This window comes from Myotis davidii, unplaced genomic scaffold, assembly GCF_000327345.1.
Source record: "Myotis davidii unplaced genomic scaffold, ASM32734v1 scaffold1277, whole genome shotgun sequence".
Taxonomy (NCBI): Eukaryota; Metazoa; Chordata; class Mammalia; order Chiroptera; family Vespertilionidae; genus Myotis; species Myotis davidii.
Window position 1 is genome coordinate 2,715,687 of NW_006290682.1, and position 17,080 is coordinate 2,732,766.

At 49.6% G+C, this 17,080-nt stretch overlaps 2 protein-coding genes across 2 annotated transcripts in view; both read right to left on the reverse strand.

Annotated features, from left to right (window-relative positions):
* CLCN4 (chloride voltage-gated channel 4) overlaps positions 1-1,316 on the reverse strand; it is a 38,428-nt gene extending 37,112 nt beyond the window's left edge. The window contains exon 1 of the mRNA XM_015563965.1: positions 1,153-1,316. The gene's annotated coding sequence lies outside the window, so the exon portion shown is untranslated. The remainder of the gene's footprint in view (positions 1-1,152) is intronic.
* A 10,523-nt stretch (positions 1,317-11,839) lies between these two features.
* WWC3 (WWC family member 3) overlaps positions 11,840-17,080 on the reverse strand; it is a 77,012-nt gene continuing 71,771 nt past the window's right edge. The window contains 2 exon segments of the mRNA XM_015563966.1: positions 11,840-14,280; positions 16,708-16,875. Of these exon segments, the coding sequence (XP_015419452.1) occupies positions 14,214-14,280; positions 16,708-16,875 (235 nt within the window). The 3' untranslated portion in view covers positions 11,840-14,213.

A 17,080-nucleotide genomic window follows, 5' to 3' on the forward strand; every position in this document is an offset into this window, starting at 1 on the left:
GCGCCCGGCTCTCCACCGCCCCCCGCCCCCCTCCCCCGGGACCAAGGGGCGCAGAGGGGGGAAGCCGCCTGATTGCAGGCTCCGCACACTAATGGGATTGCAAGAGCGCCCGCAAGAAGGGATTGGTGATGAGAGGAACTCGCCGAAATGACATTCGGTTTTATTTTTAAAGTCTGTAGCAAAGGCAATGGAGAAGGAAACACATTTTCTGCAAACCCAGCTGAGTGCAGGGACTAGTTCGCAGAGAGGGTCAATGTTGCAAATCGTCTGTGAAACATGAGAGCAGATCCAGTCATGCGCAGCCAATGCATTACGGACCATTATGCTAAGTGCGCTGATGAAGAATGCTCTCGATCACTCTCCACAGCGACTTTCCCATACGAACCGGGATTTGCCAAAGACGGAGATAGTGGCAACATATTGATACCACTTACTTGAGCATCTGATTAGTTCCAATCAGGCCCTGCTGCGTGCGCATGGCTGTACACATGTCTGCTTCCTGAAATCCTCCGGCCGGGAATCTGATCTGCCCGACAGGACAGAGTTCATTCCCAGGCGCTCATTATTTCACGTTTGCTCATTTTTATCACACTCTGCAGCGGCGAGTCATCTTACCATTCCAGAAAGTATGCACAATGTCAACATCCCCCGTGCACAACTGACAGCAGCCTTGCCTAGAAAGCCCCAGACAACTCCAACTGTGGTCATTTCGGAGATGTGAAAACTCAAGCAGAGAACAGATCAACTTTCCTCGCCAACCCACACAATTTCGGAGCTGGGCGAGGACCCAAGCGGGAGCTGTTTGTATTCCAGTTTCACATGGACTGGTTCACTTGCCCTTGGGTCTGAATCACCATTTTAACACTCCCTCTCCCGCCCCTGAAGGGATGTGAAATAGATTGTTTTACCAACAGGCCTGGGGCTGGCTGCCTGGCTCTTTATTCCCCCGGCTTTCCTATGTCTAGATCTCACCCCCGCATTTTACCACCGTTCCCTCCAGAGCGGAAGCCAGTCTCCCATGTGAGGCCACCCAGGCCCTCCCCGGGCCATCGATTCCTTTCAGCACCAGACGTGACAAATCAGCAAAGTGGTCGTGCGGCTTTTCTAGGTCACTCGTCACCCGTTTGTTTTTCTGAGTGATCAGCAACTTACCTTGTGCTTCGGTTTCCTGAGATAGGAGTTCAAACGCCACGGAAATCTGCTCCCGCGGGGCCGGGGTCTGATGGAGACAGAAAGCCGCAGGCTCACTCTCCTGCCAGGGGTGACTGTCAATTTCAGCCTCACGCTCCCAGGCCCGGCCACCCCGCCCCCCGCCAGCCGGGGCGTCACGTGCTTGGCCCAGCCACTCAGCCCAGCCGCCCGGCCCAGCCCAGCCCTGCCCAGCCGGCTCTGTCACCTCCACCTCTGCCCACTGGAGGCCGGGCAGGCCGATCTCCTTCGCCTACACCCGGTGCGGTGCGTTCATGCCCAGAGAGACCCGGAATCCCGACCCAGGACACCCTGCCTGGCGGCATGGCTTCTGTGGCTGGGGCTCCCAGAACCAAAGGGGCGCGGGGGTCCCTATGAAATGCCCTCCTGCCATCAGAGGTGGCTGGCTGTTGGCAGGAGTGGCTAAAGTAGAAGCACCTGCCTCCTCGCGGGTGACAGTTTTGCCCGCAGGTCGGTTTCACCTTCTGTTGACAAGGTGATGGCTCAAGTGTGAAAAGCCTGGCAGCTCGCAGGCGACTCAGAAGAGGCGCGACCCTGGGCCGCTGAGAACTGCTGCTCAGAAAAATCTTGAGGAAACAAGACGCCAGCCAGGCTCTGGGGTTAATGTTTAATCGTCTGGAGGCCGGGGCTCAACTTCTCTTCCATTTCAATTCACATCCTACTCGCCCCGTGGAGCTGGAAGGTTCCTGTTCCCGTCTGCATGACACGGTTCTTCAGATATTGTGTTCCCACCTCTGCGGTTTCCGTCCTGCCCACGGCGCCCCTGGCTTCTCACAGGTTTCGGGTTTTATCGCTTTGAGTCCTTTTCCTCTTGATGATCTGCTGCTGGGACATTTGGCAACGGATGTCGCCACACCGGGAGGGAGACGCTGCTGGCACCCAGTGGATCGCGGCCAGGAGTGCTGCCAGGGCAGCGCCACGGCAGCGAATGTTCCAGGCCAGGGCAGCAACAGGCAGAGGTGGAGAGACCCTGGTCTACAATTTCGCATAAAGTATAATTTGATGCCCAGCCATTTTTAAGAGTGCACCCTGTTGACCAATGTCACCCCAATAAATTTAATTTAATAAAAACAACAGTGTATAAGGCGCTGGAAATTCTGTTCCTATATTGCCTGCACGTTCTACACTATTGGCTGCATGTCCCTACGCTATTGCCTGTACATTCCTACACTATTGCCTGCATGACCCTACACTATTGCCTGCGTGTCCCTACACTATTGCCTGCGTGTCCCTACACTATTGCCTGCGTGTCCCTACACTATTGCCTGCATGTCCCTACACTGTTGCCTGCGTGTCCCTACACTGCTTCGTAACCGATGTGTGGACACGGCCAAGGGTGGTCATTTCTGGGGCCGAGATCCGGTGGAAAGGAAGTTGTCACAGGCACAGACACACATTACATAGTCAAAACCCCCACACATGCTTATCAAAACTTCGCCCCATATTTTGAGCCAAGTGGATGAAGTTAATAAGGCTACAGTTAGCCCTGGCCAGTGTGCTCAGTGGTTACCACATTGGCACACAGACTGAAGGGTCTCAGGTTCAATTCTCAGTCAAGGGCACATACCTGGGTTGCAAGTTCTAGCCCCAGCCCCAAGGTCAGGGAGTATGTGGGAGGCAACCAATCAATGTGTGTCTCACATTGATGTCTCTCTCTTTCTCACCCTCTCGCTCTCTCTCTTTCTCTCTGTCTTCCTCCCTCCCTTCCACTCTATAAAAATCAATGGGAAAAGTATCCTCTGGTGAGGATTAACAACAATGAAAGACTACAATCAAACACACACACAGCCGTAAGAAAGGCCCAGGTGCACCAATTTATTTGCACGCCATTGTCAACTGCATAAGCCCACTCTGTGGGGACCTGCAGGGTGCATAACCGCAGGCTGGTTGGAAATGACTGCTACCCTTGCCCAACTGCAGTCGTCAAAAACAGCCTGTTTTTATTTTAACACTAGAGGCCTGGTGCACGAATTTGTGCACGGGTGGGGTCCCTTGGCCTGGCCAGTGATTGGGCTGATCAGGGGCGATAGGGGCTGGCTGGCCACAGAGGGACTGCCAGAGGGCTCCAGGGCGTGTCTGACCCTCGCCCAGTCCCGATCAGCGAGACCCCAGCAGCAAGCTAACCTCCTGGAGTGTCTGCCCCCTGGTGGTCAATGTGCATCATGGCAACCACTTGGTCGGACACTTAGCATATTATGCTTTTATTATATAGGATGTGACATTTTGCGCATTGTGAATTTTTGCACTACATGTGATTTTTATAAATATTATCTTGATTACTGATTTTTTTGGTGCCCACATACATTTGCACCCAAGGCGCCTTCCTCCCCTCCTCCAAACTCCAGCCTGACTATCTGGTAAACTCTTCTGTAAACAGTGGGTCTGCCAGAACCTGGGTGCTCTTTCATCTCTGATGCTCTGAGCTCCTGCGCAACTGAGCACATTCTCAGAATGAATGAATGAATGAATGAATGCCTTCCCCCACACCCAGCTTGACCACTGCCATAAAAGATGTGAGGAACAGCCCTAGTTGGTTTGGCCTGTGGACCAAAGGGTCCTGGGTTCAATTCTGGTCAAGGGCACGTACCTCGGTTGCAGGCTCCTCCCAGGCCCATGTCGGTCAATGTTTCTCTCTGCCTTTCCCTCGCTCTTCCACTCTCCCTAAAAATCAATGTGAAAAATATCCTTGGGTGAGGATTAACAGCAACAACAAATTCATTGAAATGAACAAAATGTAAAATTCAGTTCCTCGGTCACATTAGCCACATGCCAAGCGCTCTGTAGCCCCTGTGGCCAGCAGCCACCAAATGTAAGGCAGAGACACCACAATTCCGTCGCCGCAGAGTCCTACCGAATGCACTGTAAAGCACTTCTTTGCAGTTAATTCTATTGCAATTAAACACTCACTGTTTATTACCCAGGGGATCCGGCCTGTAATTGCGGGACAGGAAGCGCGATCTGGCCAGAGTATGTGCTGGCGGGAGAGGCAGGAGGCGCGCACGGAGCCCAGGGGCCGCAGGTCCCGGGCAGATGCTCCCACCCGCAGGAACGTGTGGCTTTTGGGCTTCCCCAGGGGCCGGCGAATCTTGTTCCAGAATGAGAGGGGGCAGCCGATCATCTGTTTCAAAGCAAAATTGAGCCACAGGAGAAGAGCACACGCATTGGAATAAAAGAGCAGGCCCTTCAAAGATGAGGGCTTCTGGGACGGCTGAGTAACAACCCCCCCCAAGCTGTCTGCACCCGAATTCCTGGACCTGTATAGATGTTACCTTAGGGCAGTGGTCGACAAACTGCGGCTCGCGAGCAACACACTAAACACAAAAAAGAACCGCAGGAAACCCGAAAGCCGCAGTTTGCCGACCACGGCCTTAGGTGATAGCTCCTGAGACCGGGAGGCGATCCTGGGAGATGTCATCACAGGGGTCCTTACGAGGGGCAGGCAGGAGGTCAGGGTCAGAGAGAGAGGTGACAACAGGGGCAGAGTACAGACCGACCTTTGAAGATGCCACTCCGCCGGCCTGGGAGACGGAGCGAGGGGCCAACGCCAACCATCACCCTGATTTTCGCCCAGTGAGACCCACAGTGGACTTCTGACCCCCAGAAGTATGAGAATGGATCTGTGTCGCTTTATGTCACTAAGTCCGTGGTCATTTTTCCAGCCGCCATAGTCACCTAACAGAGCCCTGACCACCGATTTACAGGTCCGTGATGATGGAGCACCCAGAGCACCCAGTGCCAGGCTCTAGAGTGACCAGGGGCCCAGCCCCCGAGCTCACCGTCCACGGGGACAGGGAGGACACGAGTCCTTCGCATGGATGTGGGCAGCTCTAAGCAGAGAAGCACTGAGCTTTCAAAGCAGGAACTGCCAGTGATGGAAGGAAACACACACACACACACACACACACACTGCCCCGCCGGTGTGGCTCAGTGGTTGAGCATCAACCTATGGAACCCGGAGTCACGGTTCAATGCCTGGTTGGGGCAGATGCCTGGGTTGTGGGCTCAATCCCCAGTAGGGGGCATGCAAGAGGCAGCCAATTGATGATTCTCTTTCTATCATTGATGTTTCTCTCTCTCCCTCTCTCTCTCCCTCTCCCTTCCTCTCTGAAATTAATAAAAATATATTTTTTAAAAAAGGAGAGGGAGATTTAGAGGCAAAGAGACACAGAGAAGGCCACATGAAGACAGAGGTGGAACTTAGGACCCCTAGAAGCTGGAAGAGACTTTGAGGGGAGGGCAGCCTGCCAACACCTTAATTCTGGGCTTCGGACCTCCAGATCTGAGCAAGAATGACATTTCTGTTGTCTTAAGCCACCTGGTTTGTGATAATTTATTATGAAAATCCCAGGAGACGAGTATGCATGTATGTATGTATCAACCAATCCATGTCTGAGCCCCGATTGTGCACAGGGTGCCTGCTTGTCATGGAACACTCACAAGAGCTGGCTGTACCACAGGCCACAAAGAAAACCTCACAGATTCCAAAGAACAAAAACAACACAAGCAGGATATTCTGACTATTTTGCAATAAAAGTAGAAATTAATAACAAAAATTTGTAAAGACCTTTACCTCTGGAGAAATTTTTCAAAGACACGTCAATAAACACCTCCTGGATCAAAGGGGACGCACAAAGGGAAAATATAGACTTTCTTGGGAATAATCATCATGAAAACTGGACATATTTGTTGGCAGAGAAAAGTTGATAGCACTCAATTGGCTTAAGAGAAAAATAAACACACCCAACTCAACGACAAAAAGGCAACTAAGTAAGACAAAAAACAAAAACAAAGAAACAACAGAAAAAAAGAATTAATAAAAATAAAACAGTATTTCATGAGATATAAAATTTAAAAAAATAGAACCAACAACACCAAAAGCCAGTTCTCTTTTAAAAATAAAAAGTAAAAACAACAACAAAAACCCAGTAACAAACCCAATCAAGGCAAAACCAGGGAGAAAACACACACACAAAAGGTTGGAAATGACAAGGGGAGGAGACCCAGGAAACGAAGGGACTTGCCAAACATTCCTCTGTACAGCTCTCTACAAATACATTGGAAAACAGAGACGAAATAGATAATTTTTAAGAAAAATACAACTTCCCAAAGTTGACCTCAAGAGCAAGTCCAAAAAGCTCAATTTCCATTGAGGAAATGGAGAACATGGTTTAAGGAGCCCCCTGTGGGATTCTCCCAAACTCACCCTCTCTGAGCCACGAGCCACAGAGGAGACAGGCGCGTCTGTTTCATGGGTGTAACCCTGATCCTCACCCTCACAGAAACTGCACTAGAAAAAACCAGTGCATCGATGCAAAACTCAGAAAGAAATCACCAGCAACCACTCTGAAGCACACGCAGAGCTGCACCAGGGGTCCTCAAACTACGGCCCGCGGGCCACATGCAAATACAAATATTGTATTTGATCCCGTTTTGTTTTTTTACTTCAAAATAAGATATGTGCAGTGTGCATAGGAATTTGTTCATAGTTTTTTTTTAAACTATAGTCTGGCCCTCCAACGGTCTGAGGGACAGTGAATTGGCCCCCTGTTTAAAAAGTTTGAGGACCCCTGGAGCACGGCCAAAGGGAGTTTGTTTTACAGAAAGCAAGGGTGGTTCTCTGTTGGGAAATCCATTCATATAATCAATCATGTTGTCAGAGTTAACGAGGAAGATCATATGAGCATCTCAGTGGATGGAGAAAAGGAATTTGAAAAAATCCAACAGCCATTCATGTTAAAAGCACTCAAGAAAATAGAAATTGATGAAGATATATCTTTAACATTGTGAATGTGAGAAAGAGATAGATAGATGATAGATAGATATAGATAGATAGATAGATAGATGATAGATAGATGATAGATAGATAGAGATGATAGATAGATTCATCCCCTAAAGCCAATGTTTTGCTAAATGGGGAAACACTGACTTTTTCATTGGAGTCTGAAAAAAGATATATATAACCTTGTATATAATTGTATCTATCTCATTGCTATTTTCCATCATTCTGTTGATAAAGACAGAAAATAAAATAGCCAAAAACCTGTCAAGAAATACCCCAAGTCAATGAGTAGGACTGTAAAGCGTTCTTGACAGACACCAATGAGCCTGGGCCCAACGGAAGGAGACACACGCTTGGTTCAGAGGACGAAACATCACAGGATGTCAGTTCTCCCCGGTTTGTAAATTGAATGCAATTCCGGGAACAACGTCTTCACTTCTCCCCCGGAGCTAGACAAGTTGATTATAAAATCCATTTCGAGGAACAAGTAAGCAAGAATAGCCAGGAAAGCACTGCAGGAGAGGAAAGGGAGGAGGGCCAGCCCTCCAGCCACTGAGGCACGCCAGGAACACCTGTCATTCCAGCGGCCTCGCTCAGGGAAGGGCACGCATTTAGACTGCAAGTGGCAAAGCCTCACTAGTGTGACTGAGTTCTACTGGTGACCTTGTGGGGAAACTGTCGCGGGCATTGCTGGTGAGAAGGCAAAGTGGTACTTCCCCCCCAGGAGGGAGAGGTGGTGATGCCCAGCTGAATGCCACATGCATTTACCCTTTCACCACGAGACCCCACTACAGGAGATCGATCCCACAGAAACCCTGGCAATAATATGAAGAGATGTCTGCAGCAGGCTTTGCATTGCTGAATTATCTATATATACATAAACACCTAAGCGACTGTCCAACCGGTAGCTATGACGTGCACTGACCACCAGGGGGCAGATGTTCAATGCACAGGCATGGAACATGGAACAGACTGATGAATTTCAGGGGGTGGGGCAGCAAGAGATTAACCAAAGATCTTATATGCATACTAGAGGTCTGGTGCATGGATTCATGCACCGGTGAGGTCCCTCGGCCTGGCCTGCGGGGATCGCCTGCAACCCAGGCGAGTGCCCTTGACCGGAATTGAACCGTGACCTCCTGGTTCACAGGTCAACGCTCAACCACTGAGCAACGCCGGCCGGGCTGAATTCTTTTTATTTTTATTTATTTATTTTTTGTTAATCATCACCTGAGGATATCTTTTCCATTGAATTTTAGAGAGAGTGGAAGGGAGAAGGGAGAGAGGGAGGGAGGGAGGAGGAGGGGAGAGAGAGAAGATAGAAATATCAATGTGAGAGAGATGAAACACGTGGATTGGTTGCCTCCCGCACGCACGCACGCAGACCAGGGCGGAGGATTGAACCTGCAGCCCAGATACGTGCCCTTGCCCAGGAATCAAACCTATGACCCTTCAGTGCATGGGCTGACGCTCTAACCACTGAGCACCGACCAGGACTGAATTCCTTTTAATAGCAGAAGACTAGAAACACCAGGAGACGGGGCATAAATGATGGTAGCTCCACTAACGCAGAGTTCAATGGTGAAGAGAAACGGAGACTGTGGGGAGGTGGGAGCGGTTGAAGGGAACTTGCCTGTAGGATGGACGAGGCAGCGAGAGGGCAGCTGGGAGTGGGTTGGATGAGGACCCTCCAAAAGAATGTCCAGCTGGAATGCGTGAACGTGACCCTATTGGCAAACAGTCTTTGCAGAGGTAAAGGTCTTCGGGTGACATCTTCCTGGATTAGCTGGTGGCCCCGCGTCCAATGACAAGTCTTCTCGTAACAGACGGGAGAGCAAGAGACTGAGGCGGGGCAGTTGAAGATGGGGGCAGAGGTTGGAGTGATGGCTCTACAAGCCAGGGACCTCTAAAGGCAGGGTGGGGCCCGAGCAGCACGGCTCAGTGGTTGAGCATCGACCTATGAACCAGGAGGTCAGGGTTCGATTCCCAGTCAGGGCACATGCCTGGGTTGCGGACTTGGTCCCCAGTAGGGGGCGTGCAGGAGGCAGCCGATCCATGATCCTCTCTCATCGATGTTTCTCTCTCTCTCCCTCTCCCTTCCTCTCTGACATCAATAACAAAATATATATTTTTAAAGAGACAGGGCAGGGATGCAGCCCCAGCGGCCGGAGGAAGCAGGAAGGGGCACCCCCAGCCAAGAAGCCTTTGGGGGAGCGCGGCCCTGCCGTTGCCTTGATTCTGTAGACGTCTGGCCTCTAGGGCTGTTGAGAAGAAACTTCTGTTGCTTTAAGCCAAGCCCGTGGTACATTGTTACAGTGGCCAATACAGACTTTGGTGGTCTCTTGAGATACATCTTTGACAAAAGCCAGGGGGAGAAGAGTATGCTTGCTGTGCTGCCATGTCTCAGAGGGAGGGAGCACATTCAAACACAGATGTGTTCCTATGTGTGCATGTATGTGCACCTGGATTGTGTGTCCACTTCTGTGGACATGCATTATATGTGCTTATATACTTATATATCTGCTTATATTAAAAATAATGCAGGGAGCCCAGCCAGCATGGCTCAGTGGTTCAGCACTGACCTATGAACCAGGTCACTTTTTGAATCCCCGTCAGGGCACATGCCTGGGTTGTGGGCTCGACCCCCAGTAGGGGGCGTGCAGGAGGCAGCCGATCCATGACTCTCATCGTTGACGTTTCTCTCTCCCTCTCTGAAATCAAAAAACATATTTTTAAATCATTTTAAAAATGGATAGAACTGCTATCATTTTGCAACCCTCAGTGAATTCATGGGTCTGCGCATGGATAGACATTGCGAACTTACGAAAAGAAACCTTATAAGCCACCAGGTGGGCGAACATATGAATGTCTCGCCACCCACATCCCCGCAACGGAAGGGGCGACAGGAGCTGGACTCTGATCACGCTGCTGGATCCAGCGGCTCTTGCCAGGAGTTACTTCGAGGAGAGTTCAGAGGAGCAGGGATACACTCAGCGAAGCGCGGAAAGGGGGGGACTAGGACATGCGCCCTTGTTTCTTCGACAAATGACATGGTGTGTGTGTGTGTGGGGGGGGTGGATCCTGTAGATTAAAAATAGACACAACTCCAGGGAGACACCACTTCGCACCTAGTAGGACGGCTGTGATCAACATGATTGAATGAGCGTCACAATGTGGAGCCACGCCCTGACCGGTTTGGCTCAGTGGATAGAGCGTCAGCCTGCGGACTGAAGGGTCCCAGGTTCGATTCCGGTCAAGGGCATGTACCTTGGTTGCGGGCACATCCCCAGTGGAAGGTGTGAAGGAGGCAGCTGATTGATATTTCTCTCTCATCGATGTTTCTCTCTATCCCTCTCCCTTCCTCTCTGTAAAAAATCAATAAAATATATTTTAAAAAAGAAAAACAATGTGGAGCCGCTGGAACCCTCCTACCCCGCTGCCGGGAATGTCCATGGTGCGGTGCTGCGGAAGCCAGCCTGGCAGTTCCTCAAACGGCCCAACACAGAGCTACCACGGGACCCGCAAGTCCACTGTTAGAGACACGGGAGAAATGAAAACACCCATCCAAAACTTGAACGTGAATGACCACAGCAGCATGATTCATAACAGCTACACATAGCCATCTGGGAGCTGGATAAACGACGTGTGGCCCATCCACACGGTGCGCTATCATTCCGCAACCAAGAGGAGTGGAGTTCCGACACATGCAGCACGGGTGAGCCTGGAAGGCACGCTGCTGAGTGAAAGACGCCACACACACAAGGCCACACAGTGTATAACTCCACGGTTATGAAATGTCCGGAACAGGCCCAGCCACAGACAGAAAGCAGATCAGCGTCGCTGGGGACTGGGGGAGAATTGGGGTGACTGTTAATGGGTACAGGGTTCCTTTTGGGGATGATGACAAAGTTCTAAAATTAATAGCGATATTTGCACAGCTCTGCATATACTAAAAACTGCTGAATTATATGCTTTTTAAGGGTAAAATGTATGGCAAGTGGATTCTATTTCAAACAAGCTGTTACCAAGAAAACCAGATGGATGGTTGCCAGAGGTAGGAGGTAAGGGGGTAGGAGAAATGAGTGAAGGGTATAAAAAACATATAAAGATTTAAAAATCCCAATAAACAGATATTTGGATTCCGTTCAGTGCAGCGGTTCTCAACCTGTGGGTCACAATCCCTTTGGCGGTTGAACGACCCTTTCACAGGGGTCGCCTAAGACCATCCTGCATATCAGATATTTACATGACGATTCATAACAGCAGCAACACGACAGTTAGGAAGTAGCAATGAAAATAATTTTCTGGTTGGGTCACAACATGAGGAACTGTATTTAAAGGGCCAGAAGGTTGAGAAACACTGGTTCAGTTTAGAAAAGAATGATCACCCTGGCCAGTATGGCTCAGTTGGTTGTGCTTCATCCCATGCACGCAAGGGCTGCCAGTTCGATTCCTGGTCAGGGCACAGGCCCAGATTGCGGGCTCGGTCCCCAGTGGGGGGCGTGCAGGAGGCAGCCGATGATTCATTGATGTTTCTCTCTCTCCCTTCCTCTCTATAAATCAATCTTTTTAAAAACTCTTTAAAAAAAGAATGGCCTATGAGACGACTGAGATGAACCCTGGATAATGACCTTAAGGACGTAGTTAAGTTGTGGAAGGACGGGGGAGGCAGAGGGAGGTGTAGACAAAACAAGAGCCGCCAGGACCGAGCCGTGTTGAAGTCGGGATGGCTGCGTGTGTGTTCATTTCGCTATTTTTATGCCTCTATTTGTATGTTGAAAAAAATGGTATACATCTTTATATATTTAAGTCTCCGTAATGACAGTATTTTTAAAAACCACACATTTGCACTTTGTTGTTAAGGCAGATTAGTTTAATTTTATAGAAGAAATATTTTCAAGCAATACAAATGGCACAATTAGAACAGAGATGACTACTGATTAGAACTTATTCCCACAACAGGAGGTGACAATTGCATGATCAGATGCGGTGAAGATCAAGTTCCCTTTTCCCGTGTCTGGATTCAAACTGATGAACATGGCACGGTGCTGGGTATCCAGGGCGTGGCGTGGACCAGGTGAAACAGAAGGTGAAAACACCCCTTAAGACGACAGGACTTCACTTTCTGACGCGCGGGTGGCATCGAAAGCAGCGTCCCTGAATGAAGGCGGAGTCCTCCTGCCTGACCCCGGCTGGGCCGTGGCTGGCTTTGTGCCCTTTGGGGCCTGGGCAGTGGGGGCTGGGGAGGCCCCAAGTGCTCCTCAGACAGACAGCAGCGCAGGCCTGCGCTTGCTTCTGGGGTTTCTGTTAAGCCCTGGGGCGGGGAGGCACCCCGCGTGTCAATCTGTCCGCTCTGGGCAGTGAGATTTGTTGCCAACACCACGTGAGAGCTTTCCGCGGGGCAGGGGGAGGTTAGCAGAAAAGTGGCCTCGAGGCACCGGCTTCAGGTGGCAGCCACTGAACAGGGGCGGCCAGGCCACGGCCAGGGGACTCTCCCACGTGAGGGAGCCGTCCACCCCGAGGCGGCAGTGACCGGCCCCGCACCCCGAGGGCAGGGCAGACAGTGGTTGGTGGAAGTTTCAGCAGCACACGGAGGGGGCCCGGCCACTGTCCTCCGGGCTCCCGACGCTTTGCGCGTCTCTATCTCTGTTGTGGGCATGAACACAGAGAAATCAGCCAAAAAAAAAACCAAAACGCAACAAAAAACCAGCGAGAGTCAAGGCACAAATACATAGCAAAGAGATGACAAGGGTGAAAAGCATAAAGTTTTCAGTCTTACCACCACTGACAACTTCCGTTGCCCGTGACAGGTCGCGTGTCAATGAAATGCTTTTACAAAATTCACTTTTAATAAATGCAAAAGGGAAGGTGGGCTCTACAAGGGGGCGATTACAGACTAACGAGGAGAGACATGGATTAAAGGGGGCACTTCAGGGAGGGGCAGGGAATCTAGGGCGAGAGAGTTCCGCTTTCTTCTCTAATCCGTGTGACCACCTCACTTACTTCTCTGAGGCTTCAGAAGGGAGAGTGCATTCCATATACAATAAATACGCATTAGGCAAAATATTCATATCATTTAGCATTTCAAAAGAATAGTGGGATTTTTATTACATAAAACAATTTTCTCGTGAACTACTTCTAAGATTTCTTAAGAAATATTGGGTAGATTCCAGTATTGGGGGGAAGGATTCTGATTTCAATCAAATATCTCACATCCTCTCCTGTGAATGACTCGCTGGGTGACAGCAGTCACCCGCGTGTGCATGCGCTTCCTTCCAGAAAAGCGCCTTCAGAGGTCAAGCCTACGTCAGAGGTCAGACTGCCGTCGCCTGGGCGGAGTCACTGACTGGTGACAGTGCGTTTCTAAGTCTCTTTCACTTTCCTTCATGACAGAGCAGTAGAACGGGAGCCCCGCACCGCCTTCCTGATGGTCAAGGTCAGGGTCGGATGGGGCGCACCAGAGGGGCAGGCTGCCCGGGTGGGTGCAGGGCAGCGTGGGCAGCCGCTGGGGACAGGCAGGCCCCAGCCAGGGCCGCTTCCAAAGCTTCAAACTCGGGGGGGAGCACAGAACCGTGCGCTGACACAACACAGAAATGGGGGGGTTCGGCGCCCAGTCCCCGCGGGGGACCGGGCTCTGCGACTGAGCCCCAGGTGGGATCTCAACAGGACACAGTGAGTGTGACAGTGGACAATATACACAATCAAGGCACACAGGAGACACTGGTACGAGTGACGAGTTCAGCACAAAGTGTTTGCACGTCCGTGTCAGAAACAAAACCGGCCCCGAAGTTCCATTCTACTGCATGACAAATACTGAGGAATACAGTTTCAGCCTTAAAATACATCTTAAAGTCAGTATTTTCCTTCAAGGAAAAAAGTACTATAAATAAGTTACAATACAGTGAATTTGCCTGAACTCACTTCGTTTCTGTCTTCCAGCCTTTAAATCAAATAAAACAGCGTAAAAACTGTACACTCTTAACAGGATAGTTGATCTCTTATAAAATAACTTGTCTTCAGAGATGTCAATTTCACAACAAGGAAAAACCAAGCCCTGTTGCCGTCACTATTATAAAATATATATGTATAGATATATGTGTGTTTTTTTACAAAATGTGTATATTAATAGCTTTGCACAAATAGTTTAAAGACAACTTTAGCTAGTCTAAGAACTTCATGAAAATAAAACAGGAAGATAAATACTTCGTGTGTACAAAGCACTACATCAAACATCGTCGGCAGGCAGAGGAGGTATGTTAATCCTTGGTCTTGTAAAAAACGCTATCTTCTCCCTGCGATGGGAAAGAATTCCAGGTTAGACGCCCACATAATGCAAGCAGAGCTGCCAGGAGGCTCGCAGTACCAATGAAAGCTTTTCTTATCCACAGAACGAACTGAACTGAAATACCAACAACAAATCTGTTTGCATATGGAGTCTCTACTTTAGAAAAATTTTTTATTTTTTTGGAGAGAGAGAGTAAGGGAGAGGGAGACAGAAATATCAATGATGAGAGAGAATCATGGACCAGCTGCCTCCTGCACGCCCCCTACTGGGGATCAAGCCTACACCCCGGGCATGTGCCCTGACCGAGAATCGAACCAATGACCTCTGGGTTCATGGGTTGATACTCAACCACTGAGCCACGCCAGCCGGGCTAGAGTCTCTAAATTTGAATAGAAGTTACAAAGGACTGTGAGGGCAAGGGTTTGTCTCTAGTGCCTAGAACAGTGCCTGCTATGCGGCAGGCACTCAGTGAACATTCGCTTTATTAAAAAATGAATAAATAATGTATACAAATGAAGGTGTTCTAAATCAGAATTGAAGGAAGGTAGCTACAGTGCTTTATGTTCTTTTATGATGGGGATGTGAAAATTCAGGGCATAACAAAATTCAGGGTAAAAGTCAGGCACATATTATTCAACCATAAAAAGGAATGAAGTGCCCTGGGTGGTTTTGCTCAGTGGTTGGTGCATCGGCCTGCAGGCCGAGGGTCCCAGGTTCAATTCCAGTCAAGGGCACGGACTTTGGTTGCAGGCTCAGTCTCCGACCCTGGTCAGGGCACACATGCGAGGCAGCCAATCGCTGTGTCTCTCTCACATTGATGTTTCTCTGTCTGTCTGTCTCCTTCCCTTCCGTTCTCTTTAAAAAGATCAATGGAAAGAATATCCTCGAGTGAAGATTAAGAAAACAAAACAAAAAAGAGGAATGAAGTTCTGACACATGCTACAATGTAGATGAACCTCAAGAAAAACATTATCCGAAGAAGCCAAGCAGAAAAGACTACATACTGTATGATTCCATTGATGGAAACGTCCAGAACAGGCAAATCCATAGAGACAGGGGCAGACTGCTGGTTGTCAGGGGCTGGGGGAGAGGGTGACTACTAATGGACTTCCTTCGGGGGTGATGGAAATGTTATGGAACCAGCCGTGGGCAAACTACGGCCCGCGGGCCGGATCCGGCCCGTTTGAAATGAATAAAACTATTGAAAAAAAGACCGTACCCTTTTATGTAATGATGTTTACTTTGAATTTATATTAGTTCACACAAACACTCCATCCATGCTTTTGTTCCGGCCCTCCGGTCCAGTTTAAGAACCCATTGTGGCCCTCGAGTCAAAAAGTTTGCCCACCCCTGAACTAGACAGAGGGAGTAGTTACAAAACACTGTGGCTGTGTTAAGTGCCATGGAATTGTTCACTTTAAATGGTTAGTTTTATGCTGTGTGAATAGATGAGGGAACACTGATCTACAGTATTCAAATTCAAGGCGACGGTCCCTCTGGTGTGGGAAGTCTGAGGCCGCTGATGTTTCATTCTTGCCATGTGGAGTCTGTGACAATTCCCTGAACTATTTCACACCTAGGACATGCACACTTCCTGCACGTGCGTTATGCTTCAATCAGAAGTTAACAAAAAAAGGCCACAGGGAAACGCAGATATTCAGGCAAATTATACCTATGCAAAGAGCCACTACAGCCAACAAAGGGAACGGACTGCATGGCAACATGGGATATTTTCATTTAAACAAAACTAAATGCAAAATGGAACCAGGCCTGGCAGGCGTAACTCAGTGGTTGAGTGTAGACCTATGAACCAGGAGGTCATAGTTCGATTCCCGGTCAGGGCACATGCCCAGGTTGTGAGCTCCATCCCCAGTGTAGGATGTGCAGGAGGCAGCCAATCAGTGATTCTCACTCATCATTGATGTTTCTCTCTCTCTCCCCCTCTCCATTCCTCTCTGAAATCAGAAAAAATGTGTTAAAAGGAACTGGGCAAATGGATGGTGATAGAGGTAGGGAATGGGGTGCATGGGTAGAATTTATCCCGGGGACCGGGTCTTACCAGTCCAGGGCACGTGTCCAGGTTGTGGGCTCGATCCCCAGTAGGGGGCGTGCAAGAGGCAGCCAATCACTGATTCTCTCTCATTATTGATGTTTCTCTCTTTCTCTCTCTCTCTCTCTCACTTCCTTCCTCTCTGAAATAAATAAAAAAATATTTTTTAAAAGAAAAAGAGACTAACAAAAAAGGGAAAAATTTTAAAAATGGAACCTACATTACTATAAATAGCTTGAAAAAAGGTGTCTAGAATAAAAAGAGCAGAAGAAACCTGAAGATGCTAACAGCACGGGGAGCCCTGTCTTGGGGGTTTCGGGACTTCCGTCAGCTGATGAGGACAGAGGCCTGACAGTGAGAAGCCGGAAGCGACTGCGCCCCTACCTGAAGGTCTGCACCTGCACGGGCTCCTTGTGGTTCTGCCCCCGCAGCTGGCAGACCCCTTTGGAGGCCTTCTTCAGCATCTTCTCAGCTGCCTGTTCTTGATGGAAGTCAAGCTTGGTCTGTCTGGTCTGGAGCGGCAACATTGGGTGAACAAGGCGGTTTACTTCCAGGTTTAAGGAAGAATGAATGAAGCCACTGCCAGCTCGGGGGGCACGAAGGGGAGAAAGGCCCACCGCCCCCCACCCCCAGGGAACCTTCACAGCAGCTCCTCAGGGTCACGCCTCACAGACGTAGGACCCAGAACACCGCGCTGGACAGAGAGACCCAGCTGCAAGGCGAGAGGGGGGCGGCTGCCATGAGGGTGTGACCCCCT